The sequence below is a fragment of the Buteo buteo genome, chromosome 13, assembly GCF_964188355.1.
Source record: "Buteo buteo chromosome 13, bButBut1.hap1.1, whole genome shotgun sequence".
In the NCBI taxonomy this organism is placed as follows: Eukaryota; Metazoa; Chordata; class Aves; order Accipitriformes; family Accipitridae; genus Buteo; species Buteo buteo.
This window is the reverse complement of record NC_134183.1, coordinates 26307930-26328934: the sequence shown is the minus strand read 5'-3', so window position 1 is coordinate 26328934 and position 21005 is coordinate 26307930. Positions and strand designations below refer to the sequence as shown.

The 21005-nt window shown below is 43.5% G+C and overlaps 1 protein-coding gene across 3 annotated transcripts; it reads right to left on the bottom strand.

Annotated features, from left to right (window-relative positions):
• Positions 1-1081: 1081 nt before the first annotated feature.
• FSD2 (fibronectin type III and SPRY domain containing 2) lies at positions 1082-20547 on the bottom strand. Of its 3 annotated transcripts, none has more exons than XM_075045168.1 (13): positions 20390-20547; positions 17622-18403; positions 17446-17541; positions 16174-16407; positions 14862-14884; positions 13738-13859; positions 12512-12667; positions 11314-11448; positions 10405-10558; positions 9887-10020; positions 7806-7938; positions 4316-4492; positions 1082-1983 (listed from the first exon to the last, which is right to left on the bottom strand). In XM_075045168.1, exons 2-13 carry the CDS (start codon positions 18360-18362, stop codon positions 1731-1733), a joined length of 2358 nt encoding a protein of 785 aa, XP_074901269.1. In that variant the 5' UTR covers positions 18363-18403; positions 20390-20547; the 3' UTR covers positions 1082-1730. The 3 variants fall into 3 exon arrangements, with proteins under 3 accessions (XP_074901269.1, XP_074901267.1, XP_074901268.1); XM_075045166.1 differs by having other exon boundaries at positions 20379-20539; XM_075045167.1 differs by lacking the exon at positions 20390-20547 and adding an exon at positions 20074-20351.
• Positions 20548-21005: the final 458 nt, after the last annotated feature.

Sequence of the window (21005 nt, the reverse complement as noted above, 5' to 3'; positions counted from 1 at the left end):
GACCCTGTATCAAAGCACACATTCTTAAGCAAAGAATGGCGCTTTCTCGCCACTTCATTCCCTGGCAGAGGAGCTGTACGCTTTAGCTGCTGTTCTCTGGTATGGCCTTGCCAATGTCAGCAGGGCTCACGTGGCCACCTCCTGCCTGCTGCATTGGCAGTGGTTGCAGGCTGAGTCACCTGTTTCTGGTGGACACGAGTTGTGCTCAGTGCAAGACATAGCAACTGAAAGTCTCTGGCCTGCCTTACAGGAGGTCTGACAAAGTGACCATAATAACCCTTTCTGCCCTGGAAATCTCTGAATTCCTGGTAGGCCAAGAAATGACTCTGTACTTACATAGCTCAATGTTGCTAAACCTGTCTTGTTTTGAGGCTTGCAAAACAGATACCCAAGAGAAGATGGTACTAATCACTGCTGTAATGACATATTCAACTCCTGTTTTTATGGTTGCTGCAAAGCCTATTTTGGGGAGACTTTTTTTAAGCTCTTTGGGGAAGAACAGACAAGCTTTTGGCATGCAATTCTACATCAAATCTCTTCAGTTTTGCTAGGCTGTGTTTATTTGTAAGACCCTGTATATTGTAGACACCGCTGCCCGTTCCTGACTATTCCCTAGAATGGAAACTTGAAACAATGATTTTTGTAATGAATGTGCAATAAATCTGTGGAAAAGATTCTCTGTTAATGACTCTTGATTGAATTCAGGTAGCTTTGACATACACGAATGAGGCTGTTTAGAGCTAGACAAGCCTGCTTGACAGGCAGTGCCTGATGGTGTAGTGCCTGGAAATGAAGCCTGAACAAGGACATTTCAGTGGAATGCTGGGCCAGAGTACTTCCAGCCCCCACTGGACACCCAAAGCTTCAAGGGCACGGCATCCAGGTGAGAATTCTTCAGTGCTGAGGGGGGAGAACAGATCTGTAGGTGGGGAGGATATACCCAAGTGGAGGTGAGCATGGCCAAAAAGAACGAGCTAAAAATGATGTTTTCGGTTTCTCTGTAGGGGCAATCAAGCACTGCAAAAGGCCTCGGCTGTTTTTTTTGTTTTTTCCCTGGATGAATGAATGGGAAGCATGGGCATTCTGTAAAAATGTCTTTTAATATTTGAGACTGTAGTGCATGCTTGGGTATTTCAGAAAGCCTCACTGTGTATGGTAAGTGCTAACAGTTCACACACAAGGGAGGCGTATTTGATTATCTTGTGTCACAGACTTCATGTAGCAACAAGAATACTTGATTGTGAGATCATCTTCATGGTTGGAGTGTTTTCAGCTCTGTCTAGCAGCTGTACGGTGATTATGCCTTTTGCTATTTTTGTTTTTCTTTGAATTTTTGGCTCTTCAGCAGACAGAAGAGTGGAATTAATGATCACTCTGGAACAGGGGAGTTCCCTAGGCCTCAAATGGGTACTGGGGGAACCAGTGATTCAGCTGCCACTGCTGCTTGGTGACAGTGTCACCTCTGAGAAGGATGGTATCTATTTCTAAATGGAGAATTCTGGGATGCTGATGGATCTTGTGACCATAATGGTTTTCTCCTAAGATCCTGCCTAAGAGGAGAGAAACTGTCATCAGGGCTCAGGCCTGGCGCCTGGTTTGGGTCAGGGTTGCTTTGCTGTCTGTCTTGGGAGAGAGCTGGTTTATAAGGGAGTGTGATGGAGCAGTTAATGCTGAAAGAGGGCATTGCTCAATGCAGGTTATGTGTAGATGTGGGAGCTGCAGAACATGGGTTATGGGAGGGCAGTCCATGGGGGTATTGCAATTCCAGTATGTATCCGTAAGATACCAGGTGTTTCTAAAGCAAAGCAAGGGTGGACGTAATGCTGGAAATGTGAGTTGAATGCATAAAGGTGCTGGGCAATATCTGCATTGAAAAATGACAGTCTGCAGTTCTCATAGTCCAGCAGGATGCCAATCCTTGTCGGGGGGATAGTAATTCTGATGTCTGGTGTCATCCCGCTGTGCAGGAATTCGTACTTGTGCCTGTAGGTAAGAAACAGACAAAAAACTTGAGGGTACCCTGGCTGCTCTCAAAGGGAGCTTTGTGCACATAGGTATGTTCCAGAGTATGCTTCCTGCTTCACAGTCCCATCCCTCCTGTGTGCCCTGTGGTTACTGCCCCAGTCCCATCTACTTTGCTGAGCAATGGCTGTGTGTGCCGAGGAGTGGTGTGCTCTGCGCTTCCACAGCCTTATCCCACAGTGCTCAGACCTGCCTGTGTAACCTGCGTAACAGGCCTCCTGTTTCATATCCGAGTCTGTCTGCGAATAGTTGGGTGGTAGCCCTTAGATATGGACGAGGCCAGAGCACAAATGGGATTTCTGTTTTTTTCCATGTCTCAGAGCACAGTGTGGGTTCCCTGTAAATCAGAGGGTGCACCCTTGCCACTAGGTTTAACCTGAAGTAGTCCCTCCATGAAGGAGCTGTGCTCTGTTAGGCCAGTTAGGCTTGCCCCGGCACAACACTTGTGGTCTCCTCAGCCTTGCTGCTATACAGCTGTAGATGCTGCTGAGGCAGTTGGTGTGATGACTCGGTCCTGTCCTTCCTGGCCCTGCCATGCTGCACAATTGCTCTCCGAGGGTCTGTGGTACTGAGCCATCTTTCCTGCCAACATTATGGGAACTGCTCACGCCCACACTTACAGCAGCAGCAGTGAGGGAGCGTAATCCCTTGGGCAGAGGCTGCCTGACTCACAGTGTGGCTAGGCATCCTCCAGACTATTGGACATCATTTTTCAACCCCACTCTCTAAATGATGTTTCTGGCTGCTTTTCCTACAAGACTTCCCTGCTCAGCCAGGGCAGTGCTGATAGGGAAGTTCCACTCTTCATGCTCATCTTCTAGAGGGTGACGTCTTTTAATTGTGATTCCTGGACTGGATTGTTGGAGGCCAGGAAGGTGCTCTGTACATAAGCAGCTTTGTCATGAGGGTAGCCCTCTTCCCTGTGTAGTCGCTGTTCGAGTAACGTTGAGGTCATTTGACAGTTACTCAAACAGCTCTCCCTAGTGTGGCACGCTGCAACCAAAAATATGAGACTTCTATGGGAACATGTGCCTTTCTGAGCAGAAATGAGAAGATTTATTCAGCTGAAGTGAGTTATCTGGCATTTTGTAAGGGCCAGCTTCTTCACTAACCACCTTCTCCACCCACACCACTCAAACCTGAGAAAACTTCCCTGCAGAAATGGGTATGGCAGTGAGTCAAACTGAGCAATGGCCCAGCTCCCTTTTCTCTCTGAAGTCCGTACTCATTGCTCCAGAAGAATGAGAACAAACCTCAGTGTACCTCTTAGCTCAATATAGCAAGGAAGTCAAATTAGCCTGTCTGCAGGGTATGAGAGAGTCATTAGCTTTAGTGGGTTTGGTCTCCCTCATTAAGCAGCATTTCTTGCTCTGTGGGAGGCGAATGCCAGCACTGCTAAGGATTCTGGCTATGCAGCAGGCCAACTGCTGGGGAGCCAAGAGCAGCAGGCGCCTGGGGAGGAGGGTGTGCTCCAGCCAACTGAGCTGCATGTAAAGCCTCCCTGTGTACCAGCAGGCAGAGGACATGCAGGTTTGGGTCCATGCGATGCCATCCTTACCATTTACTGACTGTGCATGCTGAGGGCACTCAGGTGGTGTCCAGGCTCCCTGTTCAAGGGGACCCAGCAGCACCCTGGCAACTCCTGCAGGCTGAGCGGTGAGCCCTTCAGGCAGGCAGTAGGCAATAGTCGGGGATGCCTGGGGGTGTGACTTGTTTTCTTGCTCTTGGGTGTTTCACAGGGTGCCCAAATCTCACATGGGAGTCAAAGGCAATGACGCTAAAATAATAGCATCAGGGAGAGAGCCAGCAGGTTCAGCTGAGGCATACGGGGAGCTGGCATTTCTGCATGCAGATATGGCTTTTAGGTTCTTCCATAGGTAGGAAAGAGATCAAAACCAGTTGCATGCATCTGGGTTTTGCCAGATATGTAGTTTCTAGATTACGTGGATCTATTACTCTCTGTCTTCCCACCTGGGTTTCAGTGACCTAAAACAAGGCCTTTACAGCTAACTTCTGTAATGCAGATTTTATCCAGAATTGTTCTGGAACTGCCTATTTCAACGTGAGAATGTCATTAAGTAGAAGAATTTGCTAAAAGGTTCCAGTATCCTTACAACACCAGCTCACAGTGCCAACGGTGGAACGTCAGAGGCCCCTGGTCAAGTGCTTTGTCTGGGCTTTGATATAAAACCTCTGGCTGCCCCCTGCAAGCAGGAGCTCTCTGCTGCTCTGCCTGCAGGTGTACAGGTAGGACGTGTTCCTGTAGGAGACCTGTAGCCTCCACAGCCCTTACCTTGAAGGTGTGATGATATGCCTCATGCACCAGGATGAGTTGTTTGCCCCCAGATAACCATGTCTCGGAGTGTTTTCAAAAGCCACGCCAATTCTGTACTCTGTATCTTCCTCAACTTCCACCTCCCAGTAATGTTTTCCTGGAAATGGGATCAGACTGCCCAGGATCCCAATACACCTGTGGGAGAGAGACAGGAATATGTGCTTTGGCAGGGACTCTCTGCAATGCTATTTACAATCTTTAGGTGTGTAATGTACCTGGACATTACATACCAATAAACAAAAGCCACTTTTGCTGTCTCCTTAGCAGTGCATGTAGCATGGATTTTTGACTGCAGCAAAGTCCATGTGCTGAGGACCTGACACAGAACCTGCAGGTTTCTTTGTGACACCTACCCTGTTTTTACCTGTGAGTAGCTTTGTATAAATAAGTGCCCTGGGCACTTTCAGGAATAGGGGAGAACAACATCCTACGCTGCCTGGGTTTTCCAGGAAAGTTATTACTTGCTAGAAAAGAGGGTGCCCTGGTGAACCCCAGTATAGCAGGGGAAAATGGCTACAGATTTTCTATTTTCTTCCCAAACAGCCCAGGGCTTTAAATGTCACTCACCACTAGGAACTGAGCACTGTAACAGCATGAAACTCCTGGGGCAGATGGGAAGGAGGAGACCTAACTATGCTGTGTTTGGAGAGATGAGCAAGAACTGAACACAGTAGAAGAGCTTAGAATATGCTTAGGTACCTGGGCCATGAAAAGTTTTAACAGTAGACTGTCATTCCTAGCCTTTATGATAGGAATCATGTAGAAAACTCTTCAACAAGATGTGCAGGAGAGACAAAGACAATATACCACAGAGAGAGCCTTCAGCTTGACTTACAGGCAGAGTCTCAGAGTTAGAGGAGCTGGGTGCTTTGAAGATGCAAGTCTGCAAAAAAACAGGTTCTGAAGCAAGAAAGTTGGGCAAAATAACCCATGCCAATGCTTCTGAAACACCCTAACTTGATTTAAGATGGCAACATGAATCTTGTAAGACTACATCCCAGCTTTTCCTCAGGAAAAGTACATGGTATATTAGCTGTCTTTGCTGCATCACAGGGGTAGCAGGTTTCAAAACACACCTTCAGTTTTGGATGGGGAGTCACACACAACCGGTATGTTTCTGTGGTAGGGTCATCTAAAGTTGTAAATCACAAAGGCAAAGGATGTTGCTGGCAGACACTACGAGCTCCTCTACCTCTAGGTAATGCTGAGAAAGAGCTGCACTCAGCATTCAGAGGGCCTGACATGTAAGGACGGGCATGCACAGCAAGATAGCTGTACTCTGTGCCACCTCAGCAGCAATCACTTAAAGCAAGTGTACAGTTCTTGCAAGTGCATGTAGATGTCTTGGGAATAGCTTAAAGGCTGCTAAAATCAGGACTGTGTTGCTACAGCTTGAGAAGGAAAAGGAATGATGCAAAATGGATGGGTAAACATCTGTGAACAAAATATTACCATAGTAATGAGAGTTGCAAAGCCACCAAGGCAAACCTGAGTCAGACTGTAGGAGCTGCTGTGGTTAGGAAACACATTAGCGTCTCAGAGATCAAACCTCAGAAAGAAGAGTTTGCGATGTAATTTCCTTGTAGTATGAGTGTTAGTCATTTCAGCTTGGGAGCTTTTTCTTCTTCTTCTTTTTTTTTTTTCCACAGTATCTTGGCATGAAAGAGGCTTCTGAAAGTTCACAGTGGCATCAAAAACTCAGCCTCAGAGTTCAGAATGAGATGAGTGCCAGCTCTGGCTGTTTATGTGAAACATAAAAGCACCCTGTGGAAGTGGGATGAAATCCCATTTAGGCTTACCATGATGACTTTAATGAAGAGAATCATCTATCTCCTGGCTGTTTCCTACCGAGCCCTCTAGTAACACTGCATTTCCATGGAGGGACTAAGTTATTAAGGGCTTGTATTATTCTGTGTCTGCAGATGCCTGTCCTGGTTATATGCTGTTTCTGTGGTTCTGACTGGAAACATGCATTTCAGCAAGCTAAGTCTCTCATTTCAGTGGCAAAGGGCCTAATTCTTTTTTGAAAGTAGGATCTGTAGGCCCAAATAGTATCAGCTAGATCTTTCAGCAAGAGGTAAGTATTCAGATCCCTCTCCTTTCCTTAGCATTTGCTTTTGCACTTAAATACCTGTTCAAATTTAGCTCAGTGTGTCCAACATGTGTAAGCAGGTTTGGACATAATTGTGGCTGGCTGCATCTGTAATCCTCTTTATGAATTTGCATTAATTTCAAAGTGATGCTTAAGTTCCAAAGAGCAGCTAGAGAGAGAGAGAGATTTAAACTCACAAAATCAGTGAGAGCTGCTGAAAGCCCCATTAGACACTTCCTGGCATCTATTTGAAAAAAAAAAACAACAAACAGACCAGCTGTGCTTTGAACTACAGAAGCTTCTTTCAAAGAAGAGAGTCAGGTGCCCAAAGCACCAAGAGGTTTTTTTGCCCATTCTGTAGCAGTTGCTGTAGTGAACAAGTTTTACATAAGATGAGTGTTCGGTGGTTTCCATTGGACAGAGCTATATAAAAACAGCTGCCAAATCTCCACGTGTGAAACCAAGACCAAGGAAGGATGGGCAGAGACTCCTGCACATTATGTGCAAGGCTTTATCACGTTGGCAGCTTGCAGAGGAAGGGGCAGGAGAGAGGGAGCAACAGCCAACAGAGAGGAGCAGCTCCTCAAGTCCTGGAAGTGTGCAAGTGCTGGATCACTGTAATTAAGAGAGAACCTAATAATTATGCCTTTCCTTTTTTTTTTTTTTTTTTTTTTTTAAATCCCACTAGTGCTGTATTAAAAGTATATGGGGTTTGATTTATTTATTTTCTTGTGACATTTTTCTGCAGTTTTGGGGCTCTGTAAAGAACTAAATGGGAGGAAAGTTTTGGAATTTAATAGAAGTTGGTGCACAGATCATGCAAAGGGAGATGTTGTAGATAATATGTATTAATTACCCTAGAAATTCTCAGAAAAGAGCAGCAAGCCACAGGGATTTCAGTAATGGTGCTCAGGAACGATAACCCCAGTGAAACTATGGGGCCTGGGTAAATTGATATGGAGATTTACTCTCCAAGGAACTATGGGGAAAGCCTACCATTTCAAACTGAATAGTTATCTTAGGAGCCCAACCTGAAATACCTTAAAGTAAATCTGATTTTCTAAAAGATGAGTAATCTGTATTTTAGAATGACCAACAAAGATGTTTGCAGTGTCTAAAACTGAAGACAACCATAGTCACTTATACAAAAACCAGGACAGAAGAAAACACTATACATTATACACACACATACATTCTGGAAGTTTTACTTGGTCGGTGCCTGGCTTGAAAGTGAGGAGAGCTGCAATACTAGTAAACCTTTTTAGTGGATTTAAATTCAAGGTAGGGGTGTGTCATGGGCATACCAGCCACAAACCACATGCATTAATTAGTTGCAACTGAAATTCTTCCATATACCTCGTAAAGCTGTTATCATAGACAGGCAGATCACACTCTGGGTTTTCCAGTTCATCGCATGCTATTGTAAATCCATCATCTAGAATCGCCAGTAAAGGATGGGCTGTGTCCTCATTAAGGCAGAAGTAGGTGCCTGCAAGAGAGAATGCCTGAGGGTAACTCCAGCAACTCTTTATGGAATTAGGGTTTGCAGCAAGTGTGCGGGGAAATGTTTGGATCCACAAAAAGATTAACCAGTGCTTTGGAAGGAATCTGTGGCTGACATTGAGAGGACAAGGTTGTCCATTTGGAGTTTTTCAAATAAATGGGTGTTTTACAGCTTAACACTGTTTAGTTACAGCCTTGTGAAAAGCAGAAAAGGGGCCTTAACCTGGTTTTGAACCCAGCCAGGGCTCAAAGCTGCAGGCATTGCACAGGAAGTAGCTATTCAAAGATGAGGGGTCCTCCCTGGAATGGACTGTCCGGTTTCAAATCATCTTCGTCAGAGCTGAAGTGATCTATTTTTAATCACTGAAAGGAGAAGGGGGGTTTAAAGGCCTCTCCATGGCCTCACTCTTCCATATAAATGCTGACCACAGTTTGAAGAAAAGGGATCTCTACAAAGGTGCCACATGCAGCATCCCTCATGCTTCAGCACCTCCTCATCAGATCAGCCCTCAGAGAGGTAAGTCAGCTAAGCCAGCCCAGGATAAAAGCACTTCTGCCTTTCTCCCTTTGGAGACTTCACAAAGCAGGTCTGATGCACTGCACTCTGATGAGCAGCCATGTGCGTCACAGCTGCTGTTTGTAGTTGGTGTTTGTGTATCCACCCCAGAAAGTAAGAATCAAAGGTCATTTCCAGTGTTGGAGGTGAGTGCTTGCAGCTGACAGATCAATTTGCATCAGCTGTTTGCATAATGTAGACTCAGAGAAGATAAATCTCTCCATGCTAATCCCAAATGAAATCATTATAATCAAACTGCAAGTTACTTCAATGCAAATACAATACAAACAATGATGGGACAATTACAGGCATGTGCTGCTGAAAACAAACACATGCTGTGCAAGCAGAATTGGCAATTTCAAATATTGAGTTTGATTTAAGCAGCTGAAATACACACAGACAATGGTAACACAATGACAGTCTTCCTCTCCAGGGATTTAAGAATGACCATTTCTTTTCTGTGGTGGCACTGATGCATAGCAGACAGGTTTCTTACTGAAACATAGCCTTTCGTGGATTAATGGGGGTGTGGTCAGGTTGCCGAATAAGAACAATTTGCAAATCTGTCACAGAAGGTAACAGCAGAAGAGACACAGGTATGGTGTGAATGCATCTGAGAGTGATGTGGGAGGTTTGAGACACCCAAGTGAATTTGCAGCATCGTTATAGCAGTGGTGAAGATGAAAACAGGTGTCTACCTAAAACTCACTAAAATGAGCTTTGATTAGATGGCTGGGAGGGGAAAGGGCTTCCAGCTTCCCTTTGGGGGACAAGGTTATTCACTGCCCAGTGTGACACGGAGAGCAGAGATGATAATGCTATGTTAGTTACTAAAAGCAAAGCTTCCAGCTGAAAGTTGGACTGCCTTTTTCCTGATGAATAAAGGGAACCAGCCTTCAGAGCTTCCCCAGGCAAACTGGAGACACTCTAATATATATAGAGGAAGAGTTTACATATCCAAATGACTCTGGAAATTGCTGACTGTTTCAGCTGTACTTTCCAGCAGCAGCATCGTTACAAGGTAATCTCTGAAGTAAAGTAAAACCACACTACAACTTGCTTCATTGGTTTGTCAGTACTTGGCAAGCTGGCAATATCTGGGGGCATTGGGTTGATATTGTCTTTTAAAATGTTTAGAAATTAGTAACTTTCAAGTATCAAATGTACTAGACAGAAATAATTTTAAATTACAGAGCTAAAGCAATGCACTTATTGTTACAAAAAGTGCTTTTTTTCATTCCTAAAAGGTTACCAGGTGTGTAATTAGATGTAAGAGATTAGGACCTGATCCAGAGGCCATTGAAACCAGCAGGAATCTTTCTGTTGAGAAAATAGATGCTACAATAGGCTGCTGGAGTTGTTCTGAGCTGTACATTACCTGTGGTGTGTATCAGGACAGGTTCACTTCTTTCACTGGAACCACCCAGGTTTAGGGCTCTAATGCAGATGCGATAGCTTTGTGTTGGCTGGAGGTGAATTAGGACTTCACAGTTAGGAATCCCAACAATAGATCTACAGAAAATAAATCCATGGAAAACGACAGGGTAGAGAACAAAGGTAGGCCTTTGAGATAATTTTTCTGAGCAACAAAGAAGAAATTACATGATCAGCTTCTCTTTTAACCCATCAACAACACTTGTACAGTTCAGTAGCAGGGGCAAGAGTCTGTGACAGACTATGCAGATTTTTACATTTGTTTCTGCCCTTCTCCCATACACTGTGTAGTCATTTTCCATTAACATTTATACAATTATACAATTAATTTTACTAAGAGAAATGTTTATAAAGGTGAATTCACCAAAGGGTCATGAGTCCTTTCTTAGTGCTATCTGATGCCACATGACTTGAAATGGTTTCAACTCTACAGGTCATGGACTTGGTAGAATAGTGACTCACTCGGTAATAGTATCACCATTTTCTTCATCTGTCAGCTTGGACAATTCAACCGTGTAGGAGTCAACAGGGTTAATGTCTCTAGATTCCCAGCACACCAGTGCTGCATTTTCACAGCTTCGGATCTTTTTATTCTTTATGGTAGGTGGTGAAGGAGCTAAAAAGTAAGCAAAAGAACAGTTCTAAGCTGTTGCTTGAAGACGTTTGCAACACACGTGCTTTGAAGACTTATAAAACAGAACAGAGTTGTTTACTAATACTATATATTTAAAGAAACCTGCTTCCTCTATGGACAATAAACAGCAGGCACAGTGATTAACAGTACTATTCAAAGACTTAATTTGGACTATAAAGGTCCCAAGAGAATTAATCAGAGCAGTAACATAGATAGGGACTGATTACACAACCATCTTCTTTCTATCATTGGTTTTATCTTTGTCATAAAGGTGCATCTCTTCTCTGCTCTAAGATGTCAAAGGCATCTGGAACGAGTGCTTGAAAGTCTCACTCTGACTTGCTCAATCTGACGTCAGGATTTCACAAAATATGCTTGTCTGAACTGCAGTTACAAAGGGCAGCATTGCAGGTGAATCCACAAAATACCTACAGGCCAATAAAAGGAGGGCTGGCATCCACCTGGCAGAACTGGGAGACTTGAGCCTTATTCCCAGCTCTTCTACATGCTTGCATTTAAATAATTTATTTTGTCTCTGTGCTTCTGTTTCTTCAACTCTAAAACAGGGACAATTGGCCTGATAGGCTCTCCAAAGAAAAGTAAGAAATTCCCGTGCAGTCAGTAGACTTACATCAGAAGAAACAAAACGCCCAGAAAGCATTACTGGCATAAAATTCAGAGATGACTGTGAATTTCACTATGAAGGTCACATAGTTGTATGAATAAAATATTTTTACCTGTTACATAAACTGTTCTTTCACTTGGTGGACTGATACCAGAGGCATTTAAAGCACTGACCCAAAATTCATACTGTGTATTCGGGAACAGATTAGTAATGGTGCAGTATGTTTCTTTGACTTTTAGCGTATGCTCTGAAATGAAAACAACAAAGCATTTACAGTGCCTTTACACAGTTACCCACTCTTCCCCAAAGCTGCCTCAAATAATTGAGTTGAGGCACACTGTTTTGTGTACTGAGTTCAAGAGAGCTCCTTGTGCTCCATACCCTTTGATTAGCTGTCAGGCTGTTTTACCATGCCTTCCTCTAAGGAGGCATAAATCAGATAATGCATCAGCTTCTGAAGGAGCCACACCACTCAGAAAAAAAAACAAAAAAAAAAACAGAAAAAAAGGTCACCCATCTGTCACTGAATTTTTTCTAAAAAGACACTGCACGTTCCCAATTCAGGGATGCTGTCTGGCCAGCTCATCCCAGCAGTAGAACAAGAGCTGAAGCTATTTCCCTACTCATTTCTCATTCTTCATCTTACAAAATTTAGATAGGTTCTGCTTTTCTTTCTGAACTGGCCATTTGGCACTCTACTGGCTTCCACTTTTGCTGGAGAAGTGACTCCAGCAAGTCACTTCAGAAGTGGGTGTTTTCAGTAAAAGGATATTATTAGCAAAGGCAGTTTTGTCACAAGGCTGGGACATTTTAGGATGGTTCTGTGGATCTATTTTGTGCATGTGGGTGATGGGGAGTTACAGCCTATTATTAGCACTGAGATAAACTGTAAAATGACTGTGGGGGCTTCAGTGGGCGTGCCGATAATATGATGATTTGCTCTCTAAAAATACTGTGCTTTGCAGTGGATGTAGCGCATGTGTATCTAACGCACTGCCTGCCTTCCAGGAGAAGAAATGCTACTGTTGAGACCTGACACTGTCCCCTTCCCAGTCCTGCTATCCCAGCTGCTGCCCCATCCTGTCTGCTCCTGTGATGGGTCCTGCTGCAGCTCACAGCATGGCAGACCTGGCTGGGGAAGCGTGACAAAGACAGAAGCAGGAAATGTGGTGGCAGATATGACAGTTTTGGTGGCAGAGAGAGTGCACAAAAAGTGCACTGGTTGCCACAGCAAGTCCAGAGGCACTTTGGAACCAGCTGGTTTTGCCAGTGGAGGGCTGAGGTGTCCCTTTGTGTCCAGGCCTCCTTACCTGCTTGTTCATCACTGCTCCTCTCGTTGCTCACTGGTTTATAGCACAGTTGGTAGCACTCAACAGTATCATCTGAGAAGAGGCCCCAGAAAACTCTCAGTGAGGTGCCAGTTGCTGTATTGGGAGCCTGGGGATTTATCACAGGGGCACAAGGAGCTGCAGAGGGGCAAATGGGTCAGTTTTTGAATGTATAAGCATGGTATGTTGTTCACAGGCAAACACCTCCCCTCTCACAAAGGTGTTTGCACAAAGCCTAGGCATTGAATAGGGTCATATTCTTCCCACATGGCGAAAAGTTAGGAGGTGACCCTGTAAATAGTTGCAGATAATAATCAGGTCACTGGTGTATGTACTAGTCTTGCTTCAAATCAAAATCAAAACAACAAAATACCTAAGCCTCAGCCTAACCCTTCTCTGTAAACTTGACCTCCCCTGCCTCTGATGGCTGCAGTTCCCCAGCAAGCTAGTACAGCCCTGCAGGAGCAACATCTGACACACACTGCATTGCTGTGGACTAGCCAAGGGGCTGAGGAGCCCCTGGAGGAAGAAAGATGAGGGAAAAGCTGTACAACATGGGGTCAGCAGCACAAGAAAACAAGTAGCAAATGCTATTTTACTTTAGGAAAACACAATGTATGGGCATAAAAAAATGCATATTGTTCTTTCTGACCATTTGTGGTATGCCAGAAAAGATTTAAAATCTTTTGTATTTTTATTTTTTTAATTATTAGGAATTTGTTTGGGTTTTGCTCTGTTTCCTGTGGATAATAGAAAAAATGTTTGCTAAATAGCAGAGGAACAAGCCACTGAAATCTGGTTATCGAGAGAAGCTGTGCAGGTTGTTTAAAGCAGCCTGGTGTCCCTCTCTACTTTGTTCAAGCAACTACAAGGTAGGACAAGTTATCACCAATAAGCATGCATGACCCCTCAATGGAAGGGGGTAGTCTTTGTGAGTCTTCTAGGAAATCATCCAGCAAAAGCAGGGAAGGCCAAACTTGTCCGTTCTGTTAATTTTATACTGAAAACAAATGGGGAAAAAAATATCCAAAAATAGCTTCCAGCATTTCTGTATATATAGGCAAACAAAAAAATCTAAAGGGAAAACTAGGGAGAAGCTAATTCTGCCTTTGCAGTTCTCCTTTAAAAGAAGTAATAGACTTCTGCTTAATACATATCCCTAATTAAATGTAAATAGGTCTGAAATAATGATCAGATAGGAAGAGTACCTGGAATAGTATTAATGGAGTTCATTAGTTGTTCAACTTCAGAGAAATCTATGACCCGCTCTTCAAAGTCTGGCAGTGTTGAAAGCTCTAAATCCACTTCTTTCTTTAAGAATTCTTCCAGCCTGTAATCGTAGGAAAAAAAATATGTTTAATTGTAAGTACCATAGTGTTGGAGATACCTTTCTATGATACCTATTGGTAAGAGGAAAAGAAGCACAAACTCTAAAATAACAGCTATTTCCTTAAAATAATGTTTTCATAGTTGTACAAAGCTCAGCCTCCCCATGCCCTTTGCTTGGAGATACATGGCTATACATCAGATCAGTGCTCCAAGATGCCAAACAGAGCTGGATGCTGAGGAGACTGAGCGACCGCACTTTTTGTGCCCTGCTCATGCAGCGAGCTGTCTGCTGCACACTGCGCTCCCACTGAGCAAGTGAGTGAGGTTTCCCCAGCAGCCCTCTGTGGGAACCAAGCTATTAGCTCTATGACTTTCATTATTTTGAATTTATGACACTGTTACTAATTCAGGACCTCATGGTTCTAGGTGTTTTAAACTTGAAACAAAGGGGTATCTTTTCTCTGTGTTTTCACAAACTATGACAGTCAATTTAAATGTATATTTTTTGCAATTGATTTACTGTGTCTTAAGACTTCTTCCAACTGCTCCAAGATCTTTCAGTATCTGTTTTGAGCTCCCACAGCTTGACTTTCTACCCCTCTATATTAATGCATAAATAAGCCTGTTACTAATCTACTTAGGGAGCTCAGTTTTAGTCAGATTTGTATCCAGAGCACTTCTTTCAAGATCTTTAGCAATCCTGTTTCTCAGTCACTGAAATTAGTTCCTTATGACTAAGCTGAAAACAGTGATTTATTCATGCTTTAACTCTCCCTTTGGGTTTTTTGAAATTGGCTCAAAACAAGTTTTGAGTGTTAAACTTCTTAGACCATCTTTTCCTGCTGCAGTTTAAACCAGAAATACTGAAGATTTCAATAGCTCTAGATAGTAGCTTAGATAACATCTGTGTGCCTGAACGGAGTCCAGAACATGCAAGTGTCTCCAATAACAGGTCCAATTAGCAGGAAGAAATGTGACACAAAATGCCAGACTGTGATACTACCTGTCAACCATGGTTACTGCTGCCTGTAGAAAAAAAGAGAGAGTGTTAAAGACAGAAATTATACATTTCTTGCATTAGTCCAAAGTCCGACTACATCATGCTGTTGACCTGTCTTACATGAATTGTCCCAAATGCAGCCCTTAGAGTGAACTAACTGGCTCTTACCCACCGAGAACAAAGCCATACCTAACAGTTCATTCAAATGGACAGATCTTGGCTGAATTTACAGTAAGGTAACGTGCAATATCAGACCAGTGTCTACCCATCTAGGCTCTAGACTGTATCCTTCCTCAGTTGTCCCAAGTGCCAGCAGATCCTTCACAAACAAAAACTAACAACAGCTCAGGAAAAAACTTAGTGAAATTATCTGCACTGGAGGGACTCTGAGAAGTGCAGATTACTGGAAGACAGATGTACAGTCCCTGGAGAAACCTAAGCATCTGAGAGCTCATGACCAAGAGCTATTCACTTCTTGGTGAATAGTGGCTCCTAAGGGTGATGTAAAACTCTTTATGAGCTAAGGAGAAGATAAGGTTATTCCGGAAATGCAGAGGAATGGGAAAAGTCAGCTCATCTGAAGAACTCAGCAGGTTGGAGTGACACGGCAAGCTGATCCATTGGAGCAGACTGGAGGTGTTAGATTTGTTTACTGACCAGTTCAGAAGTTACTGTGGCTGTGCTATAGAAATGTTCCCATCTAGCTGAGTCACAGGACAACTCAGATTAGAGCAATCACTCATCAGCAGTGAAAATTCTCATTTTTTTCCCAATTATTTTTCTACCTGCTAGAAGAAAATAACTTCTTGACACCTCCTCAACAGTGGGATTCATCCATCACTTTGCAGGAGCTCCTGATGTATTTAGTTTGGAGCCTCCTGTTCAGCTGAACTTTCCAACAAAATGAGCAAGAAGAAGAAACACCTTCCAAAGTGGTTGCATCAGCCTGCCGGCTGTGAGCCCAGAATAGAGCAAGAGAGCTGAGCCTGCATGAGATAATGAACACTAAGTGCTTCCAGAGTTTCCTGAGATAAGCTTTTTAGAGCGATATCTTCTCTTTGAACCCCAGTGAGACTCACAAATCATTGAGCGTCCAAGTTACAAACTTCTGCTGCTGCTGCTTCTGCATTTTGGCCCCATTTTGTTGCCCCACTAAGTCAATGCCACCATGCCAAGCACCTAGAGCAGTGACAGCATCATGGACCAAGCACCCCAAATGCTCTCTAGCAATAAAGCCACTTAGGACTTCCTAGCTGGGGACTACTTGCAAGCAGCAAAGCATTTAGAACAGGCCTTGCCAGTTAAAGCTCTTTACCTTCATAAAATTGGCTTTGTCATTTTCCAGGTAAAGCTCCTGGGTTGCGTCTGTCAGCTCCTTGCAGGTGTCAAGATGTTCCCCACAACTGACCAGCTGCCCATATAAAGCTTCCAGCTTCTGCCTCTTCTCTTCCCCCAGTGCTTCCAACTGTTCTTCATACTTCTGAGCAAGCACTTGCACTGCATCATTGTAATGCACCTCAAAGTTCTGCTCCTGCCTCCCGAAGTTTTCCTGCAAGGCATTTGGGGGTTTGTTCCTTGGTGTCAGGCCTGATCCATAAGTCACCCAGAGAAAAATCTTACTCAGGTCTGCCTAAAATTCTCCTTGCCAGGGAGGCAATGCCAGTACACAGAAGCTGTAATTTGACTAATTTGCATTTTTAGAGGTTTATTCTAATCATTCACCCCCACTGAGGCACAAGAGAGTGTTGGATTTGATTCCAGACATAAGAGCATCAGAAATTATAATAAAAACAATGATGGAAGGCAACTGTCTCCAACCTAAGCCCAGGAAGCACAACTAGGGATATATCCTAGCCATAATCTCACAAGTGTTTCTACCAACACAGTCAAGCACATCCTTCCATGACAGAAACCATGGCAACCCAGTGGGATCCATGGATTTGCGCTGGGGGAGATGAGCAGCTAATGCTAGTATCCTCACTCGCTGCTGGAGAAAGCATTAGGAAGGAAGATTTAAGAAGCAGGCATGGCTTTATTGCCAGCAGCTGCCCACTGCTCAGGCACCAATGTCCTTCTGTGCCACATGCAGCAGAGAAAAGACAGTAGGTGCCTTGAATTACTGCTTCAGTTTGACTTGCTGCCAGCTGGTCCCCTTCCCCCAGGGCCAAGTTGACATCAGCCAACCAGTAGCACAACACTTGAAGTGCTGTAGCTCGATGCAGCTCGTCCAAGGGTTTGCCTGTATCTGGCACCTCTGTAAATGAAACTGAATGAACACAAGGGGTACATTCTGGATGGACTAGTTAGATCACAGGTCCTTGTCCATTTAAAACTAAGATAACCTGAGTGGGGGGGTCACTTTATTTCTGAGTGCAAGTGTCTGTGCAAATGCTTAATGTGGTTTTACTAGCCCACTTAAAAAATTCACTAGGATGAATTTTCCCAAGTACCTCAGTCTAGGCAAACCGCAAGATAACCCTGTGCTCTGTTACCATAATTACTCACCTAATTAACAACTGAACACTACGTCTGTCAAAACTGTTCTAACCCCAGTACCACAAAATTAGCCCAAGAAAAAATGCCTTACCTCTACAGTGATGAAGATTTCCTCCAAGTGACTGGCAAAGTTTTCCACCTGAGCAATCTGCTCTTCCAACTTGCACATGTTTTTATGAATCTCCTCCTACCAAAACACCCAGTGTGATTCTTAGTATGTCTGAACACTGTTTCTGAGGTACTGCAGTACACTTGTATTACTCTTACCTTTTCACTTTCCACAGCACTGGGGAGCTGAGCCACCTCGTGATCCTTGTGCTCACCAAACAGTTTGTCAAAAGCTCGGATTGGCATCTTGCAGGTAGAACAAAAAACATCTGCTGCTTCCTCCTCACTGGCAGCCTGACTGTTCCACTCATCCGACATGCCACTGCTGCTAAGCCCCCCTCCAGAGCCTATGTGGCTCTCAGCCTTATCCTCTGCTCTGGCTTTGTTCTCTTCTTCATCTTGAGAAGCCTCTCCAGGAAGTCCCTGTTGCTTTGTGCTTTGACTTTGGTCTTTCATCGGAGAGCTGCTTTTTGATGCATTATATATGGAGCCTTGTGATCCTGCTTTTTCTGTGCGAGCAGGTGGCCATCTGCTCTCCACCATCTCCAGATGTCCTCCAAGAAGCTCAAGCTCTTTTTCTCTATCCTCATCAAGTCCATACATCTTAGCCAACTCTGCAACCTCCTTTTCCAAGTCATATTCAGCTTCTTGTGAGCACTGAAATTTTTCGCTACTCAATGCAGATTCCTTTCTCGTATCCCCCCGAGATCTGTCTTCTTGACCAGTTAGCTCTTTGGGAAAGATGTCAAACCTCTCTTTTGATCCATAAAGATCCATGTGATAAAATATCAAGCCTTCAGCCTCAGACTCACTAGACTCTGGGACTGGTGGGAAAGCTGAAAGACCGGGTGACCGGTCACTAGTTTCATACTCTCTTGTGCTGCCAGATCTGGATGACATTGGTATCCTCGGTGAGGCTTTTGAGATGATGAGTCTCAATCCTGTAAAAGATAAGAAAGATCCTTAGCTACATACTTGGATATCAAATATGAGTTTTTCTTGCTTAAAAATATGTAGACAGAATAGGTTTGGCTGAGGACTGCTCAGGGCCTGGAGGTAGACATGGGGAGGTAGGCTTCCTAAGTGAAGCTTCTGAAGTGAAACCACTAGAAGCTTGTTTTTTTTCTCATGTCTGTGCAAAGCACAGCAGAGCACTGTATCTGTTCTGCATCCTATGTTTTCTGAGTGGCTCATCTGTGACCCTGATGTCTGATTTCCCAACTGTGGAGTAGTCCTGTCCTCAGTTCAGCACTGCGACTGGGCTTCAGGCAGACTTAGTGCTGTTCCTTACAATTGGAGGTGGCCTGCTTTGAAGTCTGCTCACCCTTCAGCTGCTGTCAAGTGCTCTTTCTGAACTGTCAGTCAGGCATACTGTGGAATGCCCTCTCTTGTGACCACTGATGCTACATAACATACTAGTAAATGCGCTGAAAAATCCTGTTCTGGATTGTTCAAGTTGCCATTCTTGATACTGAAACTTGAGGTTTCTTTAATATTATTCTAAGTCCAGGTCTCAGGTCCTTTCCATAGAACAGGGAAAAATTCTGCCCTTTGGGGGTTCTCAGGTGCTGTGAAAATATGTATTTTAACATAAATGAAGCTCAGAAAAAAAGATTGATGATGATCTCCATGATAAAGCATACAGTAACTAGGAAGCAAGGCAGGTCATTGACCCCTGAATTGAGAGAAGTCCACTCTGACCTGGAGCTTGCACACTTTGTCCATTCTGTGCATTGAGGGAGGTGTGAAAAGGGCATGTGGATGTGAAATGCAAAGCTGTATGATAAAGCAGATGCACATGGGACAACATTAAAGGTGCAAAGGCAATTTTAACGCTGACTCCCCAAGCCCACTCCTTCCAAGCAGCCTGTATTAACAACAGCACATAAAACAATGCTAGTACGGAGACAGTGCTCTGTCAGAGCTGAAATGTCCCCGCAGCCCTCCATTGCTCACTAGCACGAAAAAAATCATGGCTACAAAACTACTCAGGTCAATTTTATCAGCAGTTTACAATCAGAAGAGTTTATGGAAAGATTTCAGCTGAATATTAATGAACCTATAGTAACATCTAGTCCTAGCTAAGTGAAGCATATGAAAGCTTTAAAACTACTTTCTCACATAAAAAAAGCCAAAAGGTCAGTCAGACATCAAGGTTATCAGAGCTTGTGCAGAAGCTTTTGCATAAGCTTTACTTTCAAACTACTTTTTATGGTCTTTGTAGTTTCGAGTACTTGCTATCACCTCAAATTTATTATATGAGTATTTTACTAATATTCCTGAGGATTACTTAGCTAACAAAGTCAACCTAGTCAGTGACTTATTAGAAAGCAACTTCTCAAACTGGTGAAAAATGCTAAGAAACTTCCCACTCTGGTTTTATATCAATGACTGAAAACAGTCCAGCCTACCGGATCTGTAAGAAAACACACATAGAAGTTCACCGTTTGTCTCCTGGCACTGCCGACATGGGTGTGGATTCTACAGCTAGCAATATCTTACTATAGACAAAAACACTGAAGTTAGGCAGAAATACTATTTATGCTAAAGGTGATAAAATTAATCATGCAAATTCTAACATATTAAACAGAGAAAAGGTCTTGACACATACCAGAAAATGTTGTCTGGCTCCCACAAAGACTTTTTTCCCCATGATTATAACAATAAGGCTTGCTTTAGAAGCTACTACTAACTAGAAAAGTGAATTAACAAGTATTTTTCCTACCAAAATGAAATTAAATTACATAAATTAAAATGAGCATAATTAAGCTTGTCTGGAACCCTGCTGCCTAAATAAGATTTTCAAATGATTGCTCAGTGTTTGCTCAGTTTACAGGCACAGATACAATTACAGTGAAGAATGTTTAAGTCCGTGACCATCAATTATCAAAAATATATAGCAAAGAATGTTACTACCTAAAACTTGCCTTCTATCTTAAGACGTCATAAATTCTTCTGATAGCTCAGATGGCATCAAACTTCACATTTATTTCGCCTAGTAAAAATTAATTCACATGAAAGCAATTCCCTGCCACTTTCCTATGACTGCAGTTGGAAGACTTATTGCTGTAACCCTAGAGCGCCTCTTTGCTCAGAGAGGGACATGCCAGCAATGAGCAATGGAACAAATATAGATGTGCCCCAGCTGTCCTTCAGCAGTGTGCTACTTGAGTGTCACCAGGATGAATGTCATACACTGAGAAAAGGCTCTGAAGGTTGATTCCTGGATCTGAAGTACTTGGAAAAATTATAGAGAGCCCTTGCTAAAGCCAGAGCACCCTCTCACTTTCTGAGGTGGTATTAATAAACCCTGCAGAGTGCAGTCATTGACTCTAGGTGTGATTTCCAAGGCTGTGGTGCTAGGCAGAGTATCGTGTGTGGGATACACAAAATGTGCATCCTGCAGAAACTAACTCAAATGGCTGGATGGATGCTTACAGCATTGCTGCACAATTAAATGGAAATATCTGTTCTGTTCTTTGCAAATGTTTAATGGCAAAGTCCTTCTCTCTATTAAATTAGCAGAAGCTTTACTAATGGGGT

Excerpts from the sequence above, each read along its gene's own strand:
- FSD2 (XM_075045168.1), bottom strand. The coding sequence starts at position 18,362 with ATGTCATCCAGATCTGGCAGCACAAGAGAGTATGAAACTAGTGACCGG. Across the intron at positions 17,542-17,621 it reads GTGCTGTGGAAAGTGAAAAG|GAGGAGATTCATAAAAACAT; the intron begins GTAAGAGTAATA and ends GTGTTTTGGTAG. Across the intron at positions 16,408-17,445 it reads AAATCTTCATCACTGTAGAG|GAAAACTTCGGGAGGCAGGA; the intron begins GTAAGGCATTTT and ends AATGCCTTGCAG.